At 52.4% G+C, this 24,799-nt stretch overlaps 1 protein-coding gene across 5 annotated transcripts in view; it reads right to left on the bottom strand.

Moving 5' to 3' along the window:
- Nucleotides 1-24,799, bottom strand: part of LOC125723630 (zinc finger protein 385A-like) — a 58,159-nt gene that overhangs the window by 5,844 nt on the left and 27,516 nt on the right. For 4 of the 5 annotated variants that reach the window (XM_049000406.1, XM_049000403.1, XM_049000402.1 and 1 more), the window contains 3 exons: nt 14,417-14,571; nt 8,765-8,875; nt 1,495-1,666 (listed from right to left, as the gene is read on the bottom strand). In XM_049000406.1, coding sequence (XP_048856363.1) covers nt 1,495-1,666; nt 8,765-8,875; nt 14,417-14,571 — 438 coding nt within the window. Of the gene's footprint in view, nt 1-1,494; nt 1,667-8,764; nt 8,876-12,622; nt 13,112-14,416; nt 14,572-24,799 lie in introns of those variants that run through there. The other variant, XM_049000407.1, reaches the window with a different exon arrangement.

Genomic DNA, 24,799 nt, shown 5'->3' with positions numbered 1-24,799 from the left:
GTTCCAGATGTGACCAAGGCCTTCTGGCTCCCGGAGGCTCCCTACATCCGCCACAGTGTACTTTTTGGAGCGAGCGTTACAGCCAAAAAATGGGAGACATAAAGCAGGAATTTCAAACGTATGCGCTGAGGCGGTCAGGGTGGTCAGTGTCCAGGGAGAGAGATCTGTAGCAAGGAGAACATTCCTTCAGTATCAAGTTACACGTTCAGGAAGACATATGCTGGTTCTGGAATGAAATCGGCTCTCCCAGAATTCTGAATTCCTTCAGGACAACATCACTGGTCAGCAGAGCTATGGATACAGACAGGATCCATAGAATGAAAACAGACATCAGCGACAGGTGATGCAGGGTGAACAGGGTGTCCTCCTGGCTTCACATTGGTCACATTGAATGAGCTGTTGCTATGGAGAAGCGTCACTTCAGACTGCATCTCCCAGGACGTGACGCCCCTGAATAACACCACAAATGCATGGGATGCACCGCTGCCGCTTTTAGAACTTACGCTGTGTGGCTTAACACCAGAGCTTAGATACACAGGAGGGCTATTTCTGAGTACAGTTTCTCTGTACTTTTCATGCATTTTTAGTTGTTTCTCCTCATCCTATGCACCTGAGTTTCCTGCTCTTCTGAGCTGGACCTCATCGCCCATTGTGTTCTGAGAGTCAGCACCATTGCCACCTGTCCACTGTTCAACATCAATAATCCCTTTAGTCCTCATCAGCCGGTCCTGTATCAGCCAAGGTGCTCCACCTGCTGACCCACTTGCTATCTTCCTTGTGTCCTTTCCTCCCTCCCTCCATCTCCTTAGTCCTCTCATTCCCTGTCTTCCCTGGTGTGGCTAACTCCACCCTGGTGGGTGTTCTGGTGCAGACCGGTAGGACATCATTGAGCAGGAGTTCTCGTCTAGATCGGTAAAGACGTGGACAGTAACCATGACCACCCTGCCCCCAATGTATTTGCAGCTGCATGCTTCAAACTGCCTGAAATCTGCTGCCAGTCCCGTGCTGCATCACGGTGTGGACGGTGCTGGAAAACATTTTGCCAATGTCTTCTGCTCGGCTCGCACCCTGCCAGCAGGCATCATTCCTCCGATGGCCAATCACAGTGACATTCAACAAAAGGGACTCATATTTTAAAATGGAGTAACTTAAACAAGGACTGACTTAATTTACAAAAAACACAAAGCGTAAGCAGAAAGACATTCAAAAAACACTCTGCGCTCCAAAGGCCGTGGACTTACTGTACTTACTGAAGTCTTGGTTATATTTCTTTTATCCACCAAACTCCTCACATAGCAACAAAATACCATATTTTGCACACTGTGATGTCATTCAATTCAATTTTCCCATGATGCCATGCCTGGGAATGTGGGGGAATGATGTCCAGACAATGCAACAGTGTTGGCTGGGTCCGCGCAGAGAGGTGCGGTTAGTCTGCCATGATGGAGGAGGGTGAGGGTGGGGGGGGGCCTGGTGTAAGTCATGCACGCTCACCTTGTTTGCTGGGCTCAGCATCCGAGGTGGCTGGTGATGGTCCCGGGGGGGTGGGGGAGGCTGTGGGGGGAGGCGGGGGCTTGTCGCTTTCCTGAGGGCGGGTCTTGGAGGTCTCCATGCCCTTTACCCTCCTCGCATGCCGGTTGCCTTTGTAGTGAGCCTCTGCCTGACTCTGTATTGGGGGGGGGGGGGGCAGAATGGGATCGGATTGATCAACCAGAGACGTATCATTTGCCGTGGGGCTTGTTGCGGAGAATCCATGTTTCTGGGATATTCTGGGATCACTCAGCCCCCCCCACCCCACATCCAGAACCAGACCAGAACCCCCCTTCTGGAGCCTCACAATGAAGCAGTGTGAGTGGCGCAGGTCATGTGACTTGCTGTCCCAACCGTGACCCAGCTGAGCTCCTAGCTAAAGCCCCCCCCGTTTCAAAATGATATCATCGAATTTTCAAATTACAGTTAATATGATAATAAAATCCATTCCCTTCATATGAAACAGAACCAGAACCAAGATGCAGCATTTTATTCACTCTTTGTCAATCAGTCCTTCAGCCAACTCTTCAGTTCAATAATAAATGCTTCTTCTGCACTATCTGTTATAAATGGAGACCACAGCTGCCCAGATGCATCTACGCTATTCAAAAATGGTAAGTTAAGGGGGCCCTTGGTGGTCCTGGAGGCATGGGGGGGGTCTCTCTGACTACGCCATCTGTGTAACCTCACCCTTAAGCTCTCTGTTTACTTGACGCCTCAGTCGGCCCTATTTACATTCTCAGCTGATCTTCGCCGAGTGATGAGCTCCCAGCCAGACCTCACGAGGTGGGCACCATCCACAGCCTCTGAGAGGCCTCGTCTGCAGCAGGGCATCATGGGAAGGGTGTGTCTGCTAGTTTAATTGGTGTGAGTGACATCCCCCCCTCCCTAGAGCCCTCTTTATACATTATTAATGTGTGGCTGGTGCAACTTGATCTGGTCGACAAAAATTCCAGTGTAGCCTTACAGTTGGTGTGTGGAGGGAGACATGCTGTCTGAACGGGACAGGAGTCCAGCGTCTGGTCCGACGCACAAAGAGTCACCTTTCACTTCCATTGTGCTTCAAACACCCTCCTTTGTAACATCCTGCCCCCTTTTCCTATAAACCAGGCTTCTAATAAATGGAAAAGTACCTCCTGGCCCAGCAGGTCTCAGATAAACAATTTGGAGAGGAGCATTATGGGAAGGTTCTAACCCTGCAGCATTGATGTGCCAGTGGACAGTGACCTCTGGGGAGGCGGCCACCGTGTGCCGGGGGCCCAGTGCATCATCCTGTAAACAGACGGATGACCACTGAGTGACAGGACGGGTGGTGGCCTGACAGACCTTCAGCTGATTGGCTGCGCGAGCAGCAGAGGTGGCAGGGAGGCTGGCAGTAGGGAGGGTGCCGCTGCAGGTGTGTGAGCAGATTGCCTCAATGATTATTATTATTGTTGTTGTTGTTGTTGTTGAGTATCAGGGGGCTTGTTAAGGGACTGGAACACAGCTTTAGACAGAAGTGACAGGAGACTCCAGGCCCACAAAAACCAATAAAGCGCTTCCTGACACTTCAGGGGGACTTTTCGAGGGTTAGCTCTAGCACTGTACAGTGCTGAGCCGATAGGACTGCGGAGGGAGGGGGAAGGGGGGAGGGGTGACAGGAAGGGAAAACCCATGAGAACATGAGGGGACAGCAGACTGTCCAGCAGGGAATCTAGAGACAGTGGAGGAAAAGGAGGTGAGAGTCAGTGATTAAGGGAGGGAAAGATCCATTCAGCGATTAAGGGAGGGAAAGATCCATTCAGCGATTAAGGGAGGGAAAGATCCATTCAGCGATTAAGGGAGGGAAAGATCCATTCAGCGATTAAGGGAGGGAAAGATCCATTCAGCGATTAAGGGAGGGAAAGATCCATTCAGGGATTCAGGGAGGGAAAGATCCATTCAGAGATTTAGGGAGGGAAGATCCATTCAGCGATTAAGGGAGGGAAAGATCCATTCAGGGATTTAAGGAGGGAAAGATCCATTCAGGCAATGTCTTCACACATTGGCTTCATAGCTTCAGTGTCTGATCCAAGGTGAACAGAGAAACCCGACTGTATCAGCTCTGAAGTTGGAGAAGATAGCATATCCAGTACTAGGCCTGCAGGGAGAGTGTACCCAGTATCAGGCTAACAGAGAGGGCGCAGCCAGTGCAGCACTGGCAGGGAGAGAGTATGCAGTACCGGACCGGCAGGGAGAGTGTATGCAGTACCGGACCGGCAGGGAGAGTGTACCCAGTACCAGGCTAACAGAGAGGGCGCAGCCAGTGCAGCACTGGCAGGGGGAGAGTATGCAGTACCGGACCGGCAGGGAGAGTGTACCCAGTACCAGGCTAACAGAGAGGGCGCAGCCAGTGCAGCACTGGCAGGGAGAGACTATGCAGTACTGGACCGGCAGGGAGAGTGTACCCAGTACCGGGCCGGCAGGGAGAGAGTACCCAGTACCGGACCGGAAGGGAGAGAGTATCCAGTACCGGGCCGGCAGGGAGAGAGTACCCAGTACCGGACCGGCAGGGAGAGAGTACCCGGTACCAGACCAGCAGGGAGAGAGTACCCAGTACCAGGCCGGCAGGGAGAGTGTACCCAGTACCGGACCAGAAGGGAGAGAGCACCCAGTACCGGGCCGGCAGGGAGAGTGTACCCAGTACCAGGCTAACAGAGAAGGCGCAGCTAGTGCAGCACTGGCAGGAAGAGAGTATGCAGTACCGGACCGGCAGGGAGAGTGTACCCAGTACCAGGGTAACAGAGAGGGTGCAGCCAGTGCAACACTGGCAGGGAGAGAGTATGCAGTACCGGACCGGCAGGGAGAGTGTACCCAGTACCAGGCTAACAGAGAGGGCGCAGCCAGTGCAGCACTGGCAGGCAGAGAGTATGCAGTACCGGACTGGCAGGGAGAGTGTACCCAGTATCAGGGTAACAGAGAGGGCGCAGCCAGTGCAGCACTGGCAGGGAGAGAGTATGCAGTACCGGACTGGCAGGGAGAGTGTATGCAGTACCGGACTGGCAGGGAGAGTGTACCCAGTATCAGGCTAACAGAGAGGGCGCAGCCAGTGCAACACTGGCAGGGAGAGAGTATGCAGTACCGGACTGGCAGGGAGAGTGTATGCAGTACCGGACTGGCAGGGAGAGTGTACCCAGTATCAGGCTAATAAAGAGGGCGCAGCCAGTGCAGCACTGGCAGGGAGAGAGTATGCAGTACCGGACTGGCAGGGAGACTGTACCCAGTATCAGGCTACCAGAGAGGGCGCAGCCAGTGCAGCACTGGCAGGGAGAGACTATGCAGTACCGGACCGGCAGGGAGAGTGTACCCAGTACCAGGCTAACAGAGAGGGTGCAGCCAGTGCAGGGAGAGACTATGCAGTACCGGACCGGCAGGGAGAGTGTACCCAGTACCAGGCTAACAGAGAGGGCGCAGCCAGTGCAGCACTGGCAGGGAGAGACTATGCAGTACCGGACTGGCAGGGAGAGTGTATGCAGTACCGGACTGGCAGGGAGAGTGTACCCAGTATCAGGCTAATAGAGAGGGCGCAGCCAGTGCAGCACTAGCAGGGAGAGAGTATGCAGTACCGGACCGGCAGGGAGAGTGTGCCCGGTATCAGGCTAACAGAGAGCGCGCAGCCAGTGCAGCACTGGCAGGGAGAGAGTTTGCAGTACCGGACCGGCAGGGAGAGTGTACCCAGTATCAGGCTAACAGAGAGGGCGCAGCCAGTGCAGCACTGGCTGGGAGAGAGTATGCAGTACCGGACTGGCAGGGAGAGTGTACCCAGTATCAGGGTAACAGAGAGGGCGCAGCCAGTGCAGCACTGGCAGGGAGAGAGTATGCAGTACCGGACTGGCAGGGAGAGTGTATGCAGTACCGGACTGGCAGGGAGAGTGTACCCAGTATCAGGCTAACAGAGAGGGCGCAGCCAGTGCAACACTGGCAGGGAGAGAGTATGCAGTACCGGACTGGCAGGGAGAGTGTATGCAGTACCGGACTGGCAGGGAGAGTGTACCCAGTATCAGGCTACCAGAGAGGGCGCAGCCAGTGCAGCACTGGCAGGGAGAGACTATGCAGTACCGGACCGGCAGGGAGAGTGTACCCAGTACCAGGCTAACAGAGAGGGTGCAGCCAGTGCAGGGAGAGACTATGCAGTACCGGACCGGTAGGGAGAGTGTACCCAGTACCAGGCTAACAGAGAGGGCGCAGCCAGTGCAGCACTGGCAGGGAGAGACTATGCAGTACCGGACTGGCAGGGAGAGTGTATGCAGTACCGGACTGGCAGGGAGAGTGTATGCAGTACCGGACTGGCAGGGAGAGTGTACCCAGTATCAGGCTAATAGAGAGGGCGCAGCCAGTGCAGCACTGGCAGGGAGAGAGTATGCAGTACCGGACCGGCAGGGAGAGTGTACCCGGTATCAGGCTAACAGAGAGCGCGCAGCCAGTGCAGCACTGGCAGGGAGAGAGTTTGCAGTACCGGACCGGCAGGGAGAGTGTACCCAGTATCAGGCTAACAGAGAGGGCGCAGCCAGTGCAGCACTGGCAGGGAGAGAGTATGCAGTACCGGACTGGCAGGGAGAGTGTATGCAGTACCGGACTGGCAGGGAGAGTGTATGCAGTACCGGACTGGCAGGGAGAGAGTATGCAGTACCGGACCGGCAGGGAGAGTGTACCCAGTATCAGGCTAACAGAGAGGGCGCAGCCAGTGCAGCACTGGCTGGGAGAGAGTATGCAGTACCGGACCGGCAGGGAGAGTGTACCCAGTATCAGGCTAACAGAGAGGGCGCAACCAGTGCAGCACTGGCAGGGAGAGACTATGCAGTACCGGACTGGCAGGGAGAGTGTACCCAGTACCAGGCTAACAGAGAAGCCGTAGCCAGTGCAGCACTGGCAGGGAGAGAGTATGCAGTACCGGACCGGCAGGGAGAGTGTACCCAGTATCAGGCTAACAGAGAGGGCGCAGCCAGTGCAGCACTGGCAGGGAGAGAGTATGCAGTACCGGACTGGCAGGGAGAGTGTACCCAGTACCAGGCTAACAGAGAGGGCGCAGCCAGTGCAGGACAATATACATAATTTTTCTCTTTACGTCATGAGCAGGCTTCAGCAAAAAACTGACACATTTGCACTGGCTTCGATGCTGGTTGTAGAGCAGCATGTGAGTTTTGTCATTTCTGTTAGAACAGGGAAGTTCTCACTAAAGAATCTATCTCTCACACGAGTGAAAAGCCAAGCGCACCCGCAGGAGTACTGAGGGGTGCTCTGAAGTCCTGGTGAGGCTGAGCGTGCTGCGGTGAGTGCAGTTGTGGGGGACTGCGGATGGGTGAAACCTGACCTGCTGTTCACACACCAGAGCCCAAAGGGGGCCGCGTGCAGAGGTGCTGGGAGGTGAACATTCACAGCCGTTCAGGTGCCCTGACTCCCCCTGACTCCCCCTGTGTGCAGCAGCAGTGCTGCACAGAAACACTGGGCAAGGACATCCATCACAACAGAATGACATCTCTCACCCTCGCTCTCTTCCCTTCCTCACCCTTTCCTCCCTCTTCTTCATCCTCTTTCTTTCTCCCTTTTCTCCCTTTCACTTCTCTTTCTTTCTCTCACTTGCTCATTCCATCTGTCCTACTCTTCCAATCCCTCTGTCCCTCTCACTCTCTCCCTCTTGCTTCCTGCTCCTAGTTCTTGCTCCTTCCCTCCTCTTCTTCCTCTCTCTTTCTCTCTTTCCACCTCCCCCTCTCTTCTTCTCCTTCTCCCACCTTTCCCTCTCTCTTACTGTTCCTAGTTCTTTCTCCCACTCTCCTCCTCTTCCTCTCTCCTCCTCATCTCTCCTTCTCCCTTTCTTCCTTTCCCCTTCTCCCTTCTCTGTCTCTCCCACTCTCTCCCACTCTCCTTCTCCCTCTCTCCTTTTCTCCCTCTCTCTTCCTCTGTCCCTCTCCTGCTTCCTCTGCCACCTTGACCGTGTTACACTTCTCCATGCACCTGCCCTTAAACAGCCCCCACACCCCAGCTGCCTCATGTGACTGAACACCCAGAGCTACTGTGATATCTGAACTGGGGGGGCCCTGAGTGCTGTGTGCTGGGAGGGACACAGGGCTCACTCACCATGTAAACAGCACACAATCTAAAAATAAAATCAGAGCAAAAGATGATAATATGTATATCCTGCATATGGAGCTGATGAACTGGCTGGGGCAGATAATGAACCATGGTTTCGTGAAAAACAACATATGTTACTAATTTATTTCCCATGCACAGTATAAAATACTGGTTGTTTGCGTCCTTGTTTTTACTTAAAGGCCATTTTCCCACCTCCCTTGTGAATCAGCTGCTGTCAGCAGTGGTGTGTGTTGTAACCTGTAAGATGCTTTGGTCCGAAGTGTCAGCAAAGTGAACGAGAGCAAATGTGAAAAAGCTGAAGGAGTTAGTGCTTTGTGGCAGCTGGCTTTTTCAGCGGTGGAACTGCAGAGTGCTGGCATGACCCCAGAGTGCTGGCATGACCCCAGAGTGCTGGCATGACCCCAGAGTGCGCCTGTAATTATGCAGAAGCCTTAATCAACTTTGTATGGTAGCAATACAAATCCCACAAAGTCATTCATCTGCTGTGACTCACTAGATAACTAACCGGCCGCCGTGGGGAATGTCTGTCCGGGGTGAGTGTTTGAGTCACAAAAGGAAACACTCTGCTTTTTGGGGACACAGGGGCACCCAGGGGACAACATACCATCAGGAGGTGACATCCCTGCTTTGGGGGGGGGGGGGGGGGTAGGGTCAGCTGACAGTGAGGTGAACAGACACACATATGCATGTACACATACCAGGCACACACTAAAACTATGCATGAACACAAACATGCAGGGTTCCAGTGCGTGATTTTTCATAGACTTTGGACTGGATTTATCCTGAGTAATAAATCATTCAGGAAAATGGTAACTTTGGTTTGGATGCATCTTCTGTTCGCTGGAATCATTCTCTATATATTTTTTTTCTCCGGCAGATGGAAACTTACTGACAACCAGACAGACAGACAGACAGACAGACATCCAAATAGCACTGATAGATAGACTGATACTTCTAAGCAGGAGTTTTATATACAACACATGCAACCGGACTGACTGACACCCAAGAGGTGGAGCAGATTTACTGACACACAAACGGCGTAATATTCAATAAAAAGACAGAGGGACTGATACCGGGACTGATACCTCTGAATTTAAGCTGTTACAGAAATATTGATGGCCAATACCTCAGAGTTGAAGCGGATTTGGCAGACATTACAGGAGATGACTGGGCGCTTGGTCTTCACCAGCGGAATCCCGAAGGTGTGGTTGATCACGGCTTTCTGCACCGGATCCATCTGTGGGGATACATACATGTCAGAGAGTGGAATTGACGTACTTTCTGGTCAATCTATGGCTCATATTTAATCATTTCTTTGGGATGGAATCCATCATCCTCCACTACAGAAAGTGACTGACCGGCCAATGCAATTGTCTCCATTATTTGAGATTTGTGTCTTTAAAATCTAAAAAGCTTAAATATCCTCCAGCAGTATCAATGTTGTACACCTCTACATATAGTTTGTTCCATTTTTACAAAGACAATGTGTAATGCAAAATAACAATAAAAAGAGAAATATAGTGCTTAAGTGAAATTGTGGTTTCAAAAAAAAGAGAAAACCTGTCAAAGTGAATTGATTAGGCTGTAGGGGGATACAGGTCAGAGGGAGGTGACTGGGTAGAGGGAGGGAGACAGGTCAGAGGGAGGTGACTGGGTAGAGGGAGGGAGACAGGTCAGAGGGAGGTGACTGGGTAGAGGGAGGGAGACAGGTCAGAGGGAGGTGACTGCATAGATGGAGGGAGACAGGTCAGAGGGAGGTGACTGGGTAGAGGAAGGGAGACAGGTCAGAGGGAGGTGGCTGCATAGAGGGAGGGAGACAGGTCAGAATGAGGTGACTGCGTAGAGGGAGGGAGACAGGTCAGAGGGAGGTGACTGGGTCGAGGGAGGGAGACAGGTCAGAGGGAGGTGACTGCATAGATGGAGGGAGACAGGTCAGAGGGAGGTGACTGGGTAGAGGGAGGGAGACAGGTCAGAGGGAGGTGACTGGGTAGAGGGAGGGAGACAGGTCAGAGGGAGGTGACTGCATAGATGGAGGGAGACAGGTCAGAGGGAGGTGACTGGGTAGAGGAAGGGAGACAGGTCAGAGGGAGGTGACTGGGTAGAGGGAGGGAGACAGGTCAGAGGGAGGTGACTGGGTAGAGGAAGGGAGACAGGTCAGAGGGAGGTGGCTGCATAGAGGGAGGGAGACAGGTCAGAATGAGGTGACTGCGTAGAGGGAGGGAGACAGGTCAGAGGGAGGTGACTGGGTCGAGGGAGGGAGACAGGTCAGAGGGAGGTGACTGCATAGATGGAGGGAGACAGGTCAGAGGGAGGTGACTGGGTAGAGGGAGGGAGACAGGTCAGAGGGAGGTGACTGGGTAGAGGAAGGGAGACAGGTCAGAGGGAGGTGGCTGCATAGAGGGAGGGAGACAGGTCAGAATGAGGTGACTGCATAGAGGGAGGGAGACAGGTCAGAGGGAGGTGACTGGGTAGAGGGAGGGAGACAGGTCAGAGGGAGGTGACTGCATAGAGGGAGGGAGACAGGTCAGAATGAGGTGACTGCGTAGAGGGAGGGAGACAGGTCAGAGGGAGGTGACTGGGTCGAGGGAGGGAGACAGGTCAGAGGGAGGTGACTGCATAGATGGAGGGAGACAGGTCAGAGGGAGGTGACTGGGTAGAGGGAGGGAGACAGGTCAGAGGGAGGTGACTGGGTAGAGGAAGGGAGACAGGTCAGAGGGAGGTGGCTGCATAGAGGGAGGGAGACAGGTCAGAATGAGGTGACTGCATAGAGGGAGGGAGACAGGTCAGAGGGAGGTGACTGGGTAGAGGGAGGGAGACAGGTCAGAGGGAGGTGACTGCATAGACGGAGGGAGACAGGTCAGAGGGAGGTGACTGCATAGATGGAGGGAGACAGGTCAGAGGGAGGTGACTGCATAGATGGAGGGAGACAGGTCAGAGGGAGGGAGATACGTCAGAAGAAGGTGACTGAGCAGAAGGATGTGATTGGGTTGAGGTAGGTGATTGGTTAGAGGGAGGTGATTTGTTAGAGAGAGGAGACTGATCAGAGTGAGTGAGACAGGTCAGAGGGAGACAGACTGGGCAGAGGAAGGTGACTGGGCAGAAGGAGGTGATTATGTTGAGGAAGGTGATTGGTTAGAGGGAGGTGATTTGTTAGAGAGAGGAGACTGATCAGAGTGAGTGAGACAGGTCAGAGGGAGACAGACCGGACAGAGGAAGGTGACTGGTCAGAGTGCGTGAGACAGGTCAAAGGAAGAGAGACCGGGCAGAGGAAGGTGACTGGTCAGAGTGAGTGAGACAGGTCAGAGGGAGAGAGACCGGGCAGAGGAAGGTGACTGGTCAGAGTACGTGAGACAGGTCAGAGGGAGAGAGACCGGGCAGAGGAAGGTGACTGGTCTGAGTGAGTGAGACAGGTCAGAGGGAGAGAGACCGGGCAGAGGAAGGTGACTGGTCAGAGTGAGTGAGACAGGTTAGAGGGAGAGAGACCGGGCAGAGGAAGGTGACTGGTCAGAGTGAGTGAGACAGGTCAGAGTGAGTGAGACAGGTCAGAGGGAGAGAGACCGGGCAGAGGAAGGCACAGCTGAATGAGTTAGGGTCAGACTTGGTCCACTGGGCAGCTGTCTAGTTCCCCTTTTCCAGCAGCCCCCTGTCTCAGTGTGCTGCAGCCTGCTGATACTGCCCCCTGCCTCCAGCAGCTGGAACAGCAAACCGCAATCCAGTGGCCAGTGACCTTGACATGTCCTTTACCGTTTTGGCCCGTAATCTGTATTTATAGGCCTCATTTTCATATTAAATATTCTGGCAAACTGGGCCTTTCTATTTTTTCAGTCCCTCTGGAAAATTCTCTGAAAAGTATCTGCAGCAAGTGTCCCCCATGAAAAAAGAAATGTGCTTCTTGAAGTCAGCCTGATTGGTCGGCTGATTGATTGATGGATTTGACAAGCCAATGAAGTCTTCTGGGCTGTGCTCCAGGAGGGAGCAGGAGGCGGCAGTGCCCCCGCGATGCACCGGGAACGGCAGCCAGCCTCTGCAGGCGCCGTCCAAATGCAGCTGGATACAGGTGCCGCTCTTTTTAAATTAAGTTTGGAAAAAGTGATTGAGGAATGGGAACTCAATCATAAAAACATCTGACTTTCCTGGTTCTGAAAGCTTATCGGTCATTCCTCTCTGTCCAGCCATCATTTGTTATAAGTATTAAGCCCCGGCTGTACAAAGCAGCCGACTCTTAGAGGACAGAAGAGTCAGATAGTGTGTAAGTTGCTCTTCCATTTCGCCACTTTCTGTGCAGATTCATTTAAACGGTTTCCTGATCATTCCATCCTTCTGGCCGTGGTGACAGTCAGTGTCGCTCCAGCTTTTAATAATAATAATAATAATAATAATAATAATAATAATAATAATAATAAATAAAATAATAAATAATAAACTAAAACCAGAACAGAATGAGAGTGTCCGATTCTTTAAAAGGCTAAAACGTTTGGGTCTGTCGCAGACGTGCTCATGAGAATCTGCAGCTGTACTGATGACGGCTGTCGCTGGTTTGCCATGAGCCAGGTAGCACAGCCAATCGCGAGCGTTGCCTGCATTTCCGTGTGCCGCACGAGTCTGCCTTTCCTTAAGAACTTCTCAGTCAGGCTGTGTGGCTTTCTTGTGCTTTTATGGTGCTCTGCTCCTAATCTGCCCCCGGTAACTCTGGGAATAGCGAACGGCTGAGCAGGGGCAGCCGATCCTCACCCCTGCCAAGGTGTCCCCCCCCCCACATTTAGGGACTGACCTAACGCTTAACAGACACCTGCTTGAAACAGCGACCTGAGTAGCAGCTCCATCCAGCCTCCATGTACACAGAGGGATAGAGGGATCTAGACTGTTTCACCCTGCCTGCCTAGAGCCCTCTCCTGCTCCTCAGTAATAAGCCCAGAAATAAAAGCCCTAATCTTGTTCAATGAGTTTTCCCTGACCCCCCCCCCCCGAAGGTGCCCGTACTCACCGCCTTGCTGGTGACAGCCACCCGCTCTCTGGGCCACCCCGACCCCCTGTCCGTGCCTGCCGCTGCCTGTCTCTGCATGTGCCTCTCCTCTGCCCCACTCCCCAGCTCTCAGGCGACTCAGGTTTCTTTGTCTTTTGCTCTCCTCTCTTCTGCTCTCTTTTCCTCTTCTCTGTGTCCAGCCAGCTCAGGGGGCTCCTGTCTTTCCTGGGGAGCCTCCCTGCTGCCTCTGCTTCTTGCTTCACCCTATGCTGTCATCCTCTCCCTGCCCTAAAATGTCTATTTATAACCAAAGTGTCCGAGGCACAAAGACCTGCGTTCCTCTCATTTTCCTCCTCTTTGAAACTTGCCCATGCTCTCTCTCTTTTCTTTGTTTGCTTCTTCCCCTCCCTCTTTCATCACATCTCTCTCTCCCTCTCTCTTCATTACCTCCCTTATCTTATCCCTTCTTTCCATCATTCTGTCTCCATTCCATCTCTAACTCTCTATATCCCTTCCCCCTTCTCCACCTCTTCTCTCTCCCCCTTTCCTCCACAGGGTTATTTTTTTCCTTTTCCCTCCCTCTATCCTTCTGCCTGCAAAATATCCACTCAGACGTTTTTCGTCCTCTAGCCCTCCTGTCCTCCTAACCCTCTTCCCTCCACTAAAGAGAGACTGTGGAAGCATTTCAGAAGATGGATTGATGGATGGATGATGTATTTATCAGAGAGGTGAGGGTGCAGGTGAATATCTGCCCCTTTGTCAAAGGGAAGTTACAATGTATCAGAGCCCAATAGCATCTGTGACCATTAGCAGGTACTAGAGTGACTAGAACAGGAGGTAACTATTAAGGGGGGGCAGGGCAGGGACAATGTCGTGGGGGCTATGTGCGCATATATGTGCTCTTTTACAGGGACTTTAACCTGGGCTTTTCTCACCACCCCCCTGCCTCCTCAGAACTGGTGTACACCAGTCTGCTAGTCATACTGCAGCTATTTCACAAATTAAAAAAATAAAAAATAGGCAGGACCGTTAAGTCAGCAAGTCCCCAACAGAGATGAGACTGTGCAGAGCCTGATAAGCGCTGTCATGAACGCACACTCCCCTCCCAGCCTGTTTCTGCTCATCTCGAGGTCCTTCGCGTGAAGCTTCTCCAACATCTCCCTCTATTGGCCAGTGGAGCAACTGCACCCATAAAATTCAACATGTGTGGAGCAGAAGAGCCCAGTATGCAGATTATTCCATGCTTTTCTGCATCTGTCGGTTTCGCTATTTTTCAGGGAGGTGAAGAATCTTATGCAGTGGGTATCATTTACCTGAAGGTTTTATCCACAGCGATTTACAATAAGAGTGCAGGGATACAATTCAGGTGGTCTCTCTAGGATTTGAGCCCACACCCTTTCGGTTCTTAAGGCGAGGCTCTACTTACTGATCGAGCTGGTACCAGCGGAATAGAGGTGTGTCAGAGGCAAGTTCTGTGACTTTAATGTGTCAAGCTAGTGCACGCATGGAATTATGGGAAAATGACTAATCACAGTGAATAATAGCTGACTGGATGGGTCAAAGCACGGGTCAGGCACTGTGCAGATGTGGTCGAGACCCCTGTCAACAGACAGAGGTTCTGATCCAGGATGAATCCGGACATTGGTTGATGGCACCATGTTGCAAAAATGGCTGAGCTGGGCAATACTGTGGTGGTGGTGGGGTTGTTTGATGCTGAGTTTTCATTTGCTCAGCAGGAATGCAAATGCTTAAAAAACAAACTCTTTACAATGAAACACGTGTCCCGGCAGGTTTTGGCGAGGGGGGAGGCCTCACCGCGCTGAAGTTGTGGAAGATCCCAACACCGTGCGGAGGAGGGGGAGGCGCTGAGTCCAGGGGGAACTGCAGAAACGGCTTCATGTCCAGGTGCGGCTGGATCATGCCGGGGGTCCTCAGGAAGGCCGGTACGGCCCCTGTCCGGCTGATACTGCCTGTGTGGGGGGGTGAGGACGTCAGGAGCCGCTGACTCCCTGGGGAGCTCAGCTCCAACTACCCCCAGGAACCAGCAGCATCACAAATACATGCTTCTATTCAGATGGTCCAGTGCATTCAATTTAGTTATTACAGGACAAACAGCAAATATCTAGAAAAGACAAATGACTTTTCACATCAATTTTGCCCTGTGGAACAGAAAACGTAATAACATGCCGTCGTATTGGAATGAGATTATTGCTGTCTTCTGTAAATAAAATCTTTGCCTATTGTACAGCCACCCTCACTGTCCCATAGCCCCCCCCCCCCCCCCCCCAGGCGATAAGGCGATATCGTCTAAAACCAGAAAAACAAACTACACTTCCCTCCTTCGTAATCATTTTCCGGTGCATGATTTTTTTCCACTGATCAAAACCAGTATTTACTTGAATGTTTTGTTTTTCATCAGTTGAATTTTAGCACAAAGAGGAACCGTTTGAAAATCAAAGCAGGGAGCTGCGTGCGCTCATGTAAAATAACCTTTTCTCTAATGTCTCCCCAGGAAGTGGGGCAGGGTTGTGTCCACTGCACTCACCCTGTTCCCCAAACATGTATTCTAATTAAAATTGTTTTCAGCTGTTTCATAATAAAGGCGCTCAGGGCTGAAAATGCAGGAAGTCCTGGCAGAGCCGTCTGGACCTGGCTGATAGCAACATAGGAATTTCAATAACAAACATCATATTTTTACATGTTTGGGTAAATGTTGATTAATGATATTACAAAAGCCCCTCACATCACCTCTCCCCTCTACTCTTTCCCTCTCTCACTTCATCCTCCCCTCTTCTCTCTCCTTCTCTCTCTCTCTGTCTTCTCTATCTGTTTTCTCCTTTCTATCTCTGCCCCATTCCTTCTTCTCCCCTCTCTCTCTTTCTCTCTATTCTCCTTTCTAAACTCTCTCCCTCTTCTTTGTTCCTCTCCCCTCCTCTCGGCTTCCTGCTCTCCTCTCTCTCCCCCCTCCTTCTCTATCTCCTTTCTATCTTTCTCCCTTCTTCTCTCCACTTCCTTCCTATCGCTAATCTTTCTCCCTTCTCCCCTCTTCTCCTCCTATCCTCTCCCCTCCTCTCTTTTCCCTCCTCTCCTTTCCTCATCCTCTCCCCTCCTCCTCTCCTCTCCCTTCCTCTCCCCTCCTTTCCTTTCCCCTCCTCCTCCCCTCTTCTCATTTTCCTTTCCCTCCTCCCCTCCTCTCTCCACCTCCCCTTCACCTCCCCTCCTCGCCTCCCCCCTTGCCCTTCTCTCTTCCCTTTCAGCTTCACTGTGTCTCTCAGGCACCTTGCACGTTTCCCCTGGGAAAAACACAGAGCTTAAGCAGCTTAAGCGTCACAGCTGGCCTGCTGCAGATACCAGCTTCTCCCCAGTAAGGCCTCTTTCTTTGCTCATTGCTTTCTACTTCATGCTGTCCCGGTTCTCCACCTAGCCTGCTCCTACCCCATGCTGCATCGCCCCCAGCATTCTGCCCCCCTCTTCAATGCCACATCACTGAAAATGTGAACCGACTGCCCTCCACCTATCCCCTTTCAGTCAGCAGATCTTTCTGTGAATGCTGAGAACCAGCTGTCCGTCAGTCACTACAGTCACAACACAGCCAAGGAAAACCTCCAGGAATCCCCCCTTAGCGAACGAACCTGAAGCCACTGCAAGCAGCATAACTAAACAGTGAGGAGCACGGCAGGAAACACACGCCATCTCGCCTGAATAATAAACACGTGCTTGTTTCACACATAATGGCAGCCTTGGCCTGGTGGACCTCAGGCTTGGATAGGGTGGCCTTGCAGCAGAACAGGATGATGGAGATGCTGCCCAGATTCCCACAAAAGGGCGGGAATTCATAATTACATGCTGCACTATAATCTCTCCTACTATACGGCCAGCGATGAGTCCTTACTGCTGCACAGTAAGAGCATTGCACACTGCTTTCAGTATTCCAGTATTCCAGTATTTTGCACTGTCTACATCTGTGGCTATTTGCACATCGTTTCCTGATGCAGCAAATTTATTATTTCCCTCTTTTGTCTTGTACTGACTCGTTTCTTATTGCATTGCTGTTGGTCTTATTGTCCCCCCATGCACCTGTCCCCTCCCCCTGTTGTCCCCCCATGCACCTGTCCCCTCCCCCTGTTGTCCCCCCATGCACCTGTCCCCTCCCCTTGTTGTCCCCCCATGCCCCTGTCCCCTCCCCCTGTTGTCCCCCCATGCACCTGTCCCCTCCCCCTGTTGTCCCCCCATGCACCTGTCCCCTCCCCCTGTTGTCCCCCCATGCCCCTGTCCCCTCCCCCTGTTGTCCTCCCATGCACCTGTCCCCTCCCCCTGTTGTCCCCCCATGCACCTGTCCCCTCCCCCTGTTGTCCCCCCATGCACCTGTCCCCTCCCCTTGTTGTCCCCCCATGCCCCTGTCCCCTCCCCCTGTTGTCCCCCCATGCTCCTGTCCCCTCCCCGTGTTGTCCCCCCATGCTCCTGTCCCCTCCCCCTGTTGTCCCCCCATGCTCCTGTCCCCTCTCCCTGTTGTCCCCCCATGCTCCTGTCCCCTCCCCCTGTTGTCCCCCCATGCTCCTGTCCCCTCCCCCTGTTGTCCCCCCATGCTCCTGTCCCCTCCCCCTGTTGTCCCCCCATGCACCTGTCCCCTCCCCCTGTTGTCCCCCCATGCTCCTGTCCCCTCCCCCTGTTGTCCCCCCATGCTCCTGTCCCCTCCCCCTGTTGTCCCCCCATGCCCCTGTCCCCTGCCCCTGTTGTCCCCCCATGCTCCTGTCCCCTCCCCCTGTTGTCCCCCCATGCCCCTGTCCCCTCCCCCTATTGTCCCCCCATGCACCTGTCCCCTCCCCTGTAACAGTGGCGTAATAATCTCACAGTGCTCCTCCATGTCCGGATAAGCAGTGAGCGGAGTGCAGGCCCCTCAGGAGACCCGGCGCAGTCAACACACCTCTGACGGACCCCTTTCCAGTGGCTCCTACCACCCGCACACCCTCACATCAGACAGCCGTGCAAACGACTTGCTAATTGGTTCAAACAGAGGAGCGAATCAGAAATACAGACAGGGATCTTCTTAATCAATTGGCTGAGCAGGGGCCTGTGAAAGGTTACAGCTGGAAGCCATGGGCACTGCCAAGAAAAACTGCCCCCCCTGCTCTGCACCCCCGCCTCTGTTTCGGGCCCCTCTCACTTCGTTAATGCTAATATTTGGTGGGACGGGATCGATTAAGGGTTAATGGCTTATTGGATTTTGGGAAGATTACTGGAGTGAAAACTGGAGCTTATCGACTCTCTCCCACCCTCATCTCTTCCCCGGGTTCAGCCCCACCCCAGCTGACCCCCCTCCCCCACACCGCCTGTTCATGCTTTAGTGTCTAAAGAGCAAAAAGATCTTCTAATATTGTCATACTTATTATTTATCCAACTGAGTAAAACAAGTTCTTTTCTGAGTAAAACAGCTAATCAACCATCCCACACCACTAGGGTTGTGGGTTTGAGTCCCGCCTCCACTCTGTGTGTGTGGACTTTAAGTGTCTTTCAAGGCTGCATGGGTTCTGTCCTATAGTCCAAAGAAATGCAGCTGAATTGTGTCTCTAAACGTGCAGGGCGCCGCCCTCGTCCGCCATGTTGCCTGGGACAGGCTCCAGATGACCATCACCAGGAAAAGAATAATGGATGGATAGATATTCATTGTTTTATAAGTTATTACTGTTGATTAAAAGAAAAGGCAACAGAGAGGAAAGCTGAAAGCACTTCCTGTTCCCTCAAAGGAAACTCCAAGACAAACGAAATACAGATAATAATTCAAAACATGTTGATCTGGACAGTCTTTATAGGACAGCAGTCCACACTGTACAGGAGTCAGTGGCAAGAGAGTGGAGTGAATGAAATTAACACAAAGCACAGGATATTGTTAAATGTTACATGTATTGTCTTGTGTTTTGTTTGCACTGCTCGTGGGCTGCAATCCCAGTCTCATTGTACTGTTGTATACAATGACAATAATCAATCTTGAATCTTGAACGGAGACATTAGCATTAAGATTAGCATTAGCGTAGGAGAGAAGCAGTCGTTTGTTACCGTGGTCAAGCTACTTTGGTGCTGCTCTTCAGTCTCAGTCTGGACTCAAAGATGTCTCACATCCCTGTATTTTCCCCAGTCCCTCTCACTCTCCCTCCATCGTTCGCATAAGCTACTCTTCCTCTGGATACGACTTATCTACCCGGCATCGGCTTCTGTCTGCTGGTCACAAGGCAAGCAAAGATTTAGAGAGTAATTGCATTGGATGCTGGACATGAATCATGGCAGGACAAGACAGGGAGTCTCCCACATGAAAGCTGCAGCTCGCACTCATTATTATCCAATAAAATCCAGGGGGGGGGGCTTGCTGGTGTGTGTGTGGGGGTCCTCCTGGGGAGAGTGGCAGCAGATCCCAGTGACAGAGCCCCCACAAATGCTCCTGGATGTTCACAGCATGCTTCTCTAAGACAGATGTCTGAGGACACAGGAATGAAACCTCCGACAAAAGGATCAATGTCTGCGTCGGGGGGTGGGGGGCGTCACAGCGTGACAGGGGTGTGAAGCTGCTTCAATCAGTGGCCCCCATGGAGCTGGTGTGTCGAGTCCGTTGTCGGCTTTGAAACGGTTCCTTTTTTTCATCGCAGCCGGGTTCAAAACCTGAACCTGCGGGTGAATCTTAATGCTGTGACCGTGGAGCACCACAGTTACGGGACCAGCCAATGAACATTCACAGGTGACACGGGTCTACGGGGCCAGCCAATCAATATTCACACATTCCTGCAGGGCCAGCCAATGAACATTCACACATACTTATGGGGCCAGCCAGTGAGCATTCTCCTAGTATGTCACATGTACCTAAAATGTACATTAGCTTTTAACTTCAGAATTTATAAAAGTTGTCTGTCTTAGTTTAATATAACTGGGCAAACAGCAGGTTGCCGGTCAACTTGACTTCAGGACAAATGCTTTTGTACATCGTTACATAAGTAAACCCATGATTTGTGAACCGTAGATGCATCAATAAGACTCTGCTATTACTATATTACTCTGAGGGCCCAAAATACATGTTGAAGGTTAATCTAAAGCTAAATATTCAAGCGGAAATATCTCCTGGACTAATTATTGTTCCAGTAAATGTTTAGGCTACTTCCTATCAGGTGTTTCATTGCTTTTTAAAGGACATGATATTTCAAAATGACCAAGGACGCTGATACGGAAGGGGAGGGGTTTTGGATGAAAACAGACACTGAGACAGAGACAAGCTGCGAACGATCACTGAGGTAGCAGAGGCATCATGGCCGTTATGAAGACATTTGCTTGCAGGTGTGCAGAGCTGTCTGGCTGTGTGTGCCGCTGTCAGCGTTAGCTGTAACTGATCCAGCCTCTCTTAGATTTCAGCTGACTGTTCTCCTCATGTCTTTCTGCCCGTTTGGTCATCCGTCAGCCCGTCCGTCAGTGGGAATCTCTCTCTGTACGCAGGCACCAACCTGCATGCCAACATAGCTCCGGTCAGGAAAACCGAGAGCGGTTCAAAGCCGCCAGAGAACAGGGTGGAACTGGGCAGCCAAGTTGCCACAGTAACAGTGGTTCTGGAACCGTCGGCCAGATTCCTGTTAGGCTGCATGCCTTGCCTGTCCCTATGGCTGACGAATCACTGGCAGATAAGCCAGAGTATTACTGCAGTCGAAACATTGGTGCCCCATCTGATACAATCATTTTGTGATGCAAAAACATCTCTCTGATAGATATAATATGAAGCTGAACATCAGAGCCCAGCTCACTGCCCGACTGGCATGAGGTGGCAAGCAGAAATGACTGGCATGGATCCAGCTTGGATCCAACCCCAATTCTGCATCCCAGGTCGAACCCCAGGGGCGAAGCTCCCTCCTCTGCCCTCATATACCGTAAGAGCAAGATGGCTCAGACCATCCATACATAATTTTTTTTCCAGATTGCGCCCCCTGTCTTTTGGATGACTTACTACATAATACCACCCAGCATTCTCCATTTTCTGGGGCGTTTTTGCTGAAAGCAGATGTGGCAAAGGAGATAAAAGTTAGGCAAAGCCTGCAGATCATTCCAAAAGTCAATACAGGCACCCGATGACGTGACTTTGAACATCAAATCCCTGCTTTCCAGATATTAGGAGCAGCCTCAGGTGACATTTTTAGGATAGTGATCTTATAATCGCTGACATTTTTATGGCTTTAATATGGGTTTTATGATGCACGGTAAACCTTAGATGAAACGTGAGTCTTTCCTCTTATCCGTCACTGATGTCCTCCCAGCTCTCGGTCGGTTTATATGTCCAGGCTGCTCATCTTACGCTGCCCGTCAGTAGGACTGACCTCTGTCAGGATGCCTTACTGTTTCACCTCACACTGCTGTTGGACCTGCACAGCACTCAGTCAGAGTCCATGAATCAGCCAGTGTTCGCACATCCAAAGCCAAACTCCCCTGTTATCACTGTTTCCCACTATGATAAAACACTTCAGTACAAATGTATCTATATTTGCACTTGTTTTTCTCTGCCTTGTAACAATTAATTACACATTTAAACCAACATTTCAGAAATAACACCAAAGAAGTGGAAACACATTTAAGTGTTTTACTGTATATCGTGCTTTTTTATTTACTTAAAAATATGAAGAAAAACCTCGCAAAAGCTTGATACATCTTTGCTTTGGTGAAGCATGACCACATGGAGAATGTATCACTCATGACCACAAGGGGGCGCACTGGAGACTCATGCATCTTGCCTCCTGACAGGCAGGTTACCTGATAGTTTTCCGTGACATTTCCACCCACCTTGAGCAGAACGGCCCTATTTTAAGCATTGAAAGTGTGTGCGTCAGCATGGCAGATGCGCAAACCCCTGGACACGCCATTCAGACTGTACCGTATTCCCCAAGGTCTGACCAAAGAAGCACGCCCCCTTGAATCATGCAGCATTGCACTAATTCAGTAGCTGAATATCTGCTTCCTCTTTCCAGCAGTATCTCCTACCCCGCCCATCACAGATCGTCAAAGTTCTCTGCTTCTCAGCCGCGCTCTGCTCCTGCGCCCAGCTTCTCAGCCGCGCTGGCGTATCACGGACGGGAGCTTCGCTGCTGACGTTAACGGGCGTCCGCACGGAGCCCCATGTGACGTTTGCTGAGAACGGAAAGGATTAATCGCCCACTCAAACAAAACCGTCTTGCCCTCCCGTGTCATCCGGAACCTTCTGTGATTTATTCACGACAACGCTCTAAACATTCGGCTACTCTAGTCCCCCCCACCCCCCACTGCTATTGAGCAACGTGTCTCACATCAGACCTCCAAAACATACTCTAACGACATCATAGGATCGGCTCATTTGCCAGGAAATCAAACAGACAGACATTGCTATGCTTCACACGATGCAGGCAATGAATGAATGAAGTGTGCAGATTGCCTGGGTGAGCGCGATTATTATTGTCCTCCCCACATGTCGAGCCTTAAAGTCCCGATACGAAGCCAAAACAAAATATAGGCTGAGAACTACACACTATAACACGATACCGCAAATAACGCATCTCAAGGCAAAACAGGAGAAATAATTACAGTCATTGTACAGCCGTGGTTCTGGGTTAGTCATCATTGCGACATTGCCAAGATCTACGGTTCTTAAACGACTAGCCGGTTATCTTATACACATATGATGGATTATAAAATTTAAAGAAAGGCATTCGTCATTAAGGTCTGATCAGCACATTGAGCCGCAGGTGCCAGTGCGAAGACGGCAGAAACTGCTGAACGTCACATTGTCGGCGTCAACGGCAGACGTTTAATAACAGGGTGGATGAGCGTAATGACACTTACAGCTGATAACAGCTCCGCGGAGAATGACTCCCTTGTCTATACACTACAGTTCTAGCACATAGGTGAGGCTGTAGTTTTGTCTAATTGCTATCCATGGTGTCTAATTTGCTGAGGACAAAAAAAAACATGAATACCTCAAATGGTGGTGGCGGGCAGGGGGACGTGTCAGCTGTCCTGGATCAGCACTAAGATCGCCCCTGTGCGGCTCTGACTCACGCACCTGGCCTGCTGTATCCCCAGGTAATTCCTCGGACACCTGCCGAGCCTAACAGAACCAGCCCACACAGGCTGGGTCCTCTGAAGTGAGGAGGAACTTTCTGTGGGCTGGCAGTTTTCTTCGAGGTCTTTGGATCGCGGTATTGTCTTCTCTGCCCCGCGTTCCTTTGTCCTTCAGCTGGGATCTGGTACTGGCTTTCGGGTGAGGAGATTTACAGTTGCCAGCCCAATGCGGCAGTGGCTTCTGAGTCTCAGAGGGGGTGGGGGTGGGGGGGGGGGGGGGGGACTTTAAATGTATGCATGGCAACCTTTACTGTGAAGATGAGCCCAGCTGGATGGATGGCCGCTTGTGAGAACTTCACCCTGGGTTTCACACCAAGTACAGAAAAATGCTGATATCCCAGCTCTGAGCACTTAAAGCACATGGAAACCCAGTCCTACCACCTCCATCCTCCACACCCCCTTTCCGACCAGCTCCATCCTCCACACCCCATTCCGACCAGCTCCATCCTCCATACCCCCATTCTGACCAGCTCCATCCTCCACACCCCCATTCCGACCAGCTCCATCCTCCACACCCCCTTTCCGACCAGCTCCATCCTCCACACCCCCATTCCTACCACCTCCATCCTCCACACCCCCTTTCCAACCAACTCCATCCTCCACACCCCCTTTCCGACCAGCTCCATCCTCCACACCCCCATTCTGACCAGCTCCATCCTCCACACCCCCATTCCGACCAGCTCCATCCTCCACACCCCCTTTCCAACCAGCTCCATCCTCCACACCCCCTTTCCAACCAGCTCCATCCTCCACACCCCCTTTACGACCAGCTCCATCCTCCACACCCCCATTCCGACCAGCTCCATCCTCCACACCCCCATTCCGACCAGCTCCATCCTCCACACCCCCTTTCCGACCAGCTCCATCCTCCACACACCCAGTCCGACCAGCTCCACCCTATACGCCCATTCCGACCAGCTCCATCCTCCACACCCCCATTCCGACCAGCTCCATCCTCCACACCCCCATTCCGACCAACTCCATCCTCCACACCCCCATTCCGACCAGCTCCATCCTCCACACCCCCTTTCCAACCAGCTCCATCCTCCACACCCCCTTTCCGACCAGCTCCATCCTCCACACCCCCTTTCCGACCAGCTCCATCCTCCACACCCCCATTCCGACCAACTCCATCCTCCACACCCCCATTCCGACCAGCTCCATCCTCCACACCCCCTTTCCGACCAGCTCCATCCTCCACACCCCCTTTCCGACCAGCTCCATCCTCCACACACCCAGTCCGACCAGCTCCACCCTATACGCCCATTCCGACCAGCTCCATCCTCTACACCCCCATTCCGACCAGCTCCATCCTCCACACCCCCATTCCGACCAACTCCATCCTCCACACCCCCTTTCCGACCAGCTCCATCCTCCACACCCCCTTTCCGACCAGCTCCATCCTCCACACCCCCATTCCGACCAACTCCATCCTCCACACCCCATTCCGACCAGCTCCATCCTCCACACCCCCATTCCGACCAGCTCCATCCTCCACACCCCCATTCCGACCAGCTCCATCCTCCACACACCCATTCCGACCAGCTCCATCCTCCACACCCCCTTTCCGACCAACTCCATCCTCCACACCCCCTTTCCGACCAACTCCATCCTCCACACCCCCTTTCCGACCAGCTCCATCCTCCACACCCCCTTTCCGACCAGCTCCATCCTCCACACCCCCTTTCCGACCAACTCCATCCTCCACACCCCATTCCGACCAGCTCCATCCTCCACACCCCCATTCCGACCAGCTCCATCCTCCACACACCCATTCCGACCAGCTCCATCCTCCACACCCCCTTTCCGACCAACTCCATCCTCCACACCCCCTTTCCGACCAGCTCCATCCTCCACACCCCCTTTCCGACCAGCTCCATCCTCCACACCCCCTTTCCGACCAACTCCATCCTCCACACCCCATTCCGACCAGCTCCATCCTCCACACCCCCATTCCGACCAGCTCCATCCTCCACACCCCCATTCCGACCAGCTCCATCCTCCACACACCCATTCCGACCAGCTCCATCCTCCACACCCCCTTTCCGACCAACTCCATCCTCCACACCCCCTTTCCGACCAACT

This window comes from Brienomyrus brachyistius, unplaced genomic scaffold (assembly GCF_023856365.1).
Source record: "Brienomyrus brachyistius isolate T26 unplaced genomic scaffold, BBRACH_0.4 scaffold50, whole genome shotgun sequence".
Lineage (NCBI taxonomy): Eukaryota > Metazoa > Chordata > Actinopteri > Osteoglossiformes > Mormyridae > Brienomyrus > Brienomyrus brachyistius.
Note: the sequence above shows the minus strand (reverse complement) of the source record. Positions and strands in the feature narration are given on the sequence as shown.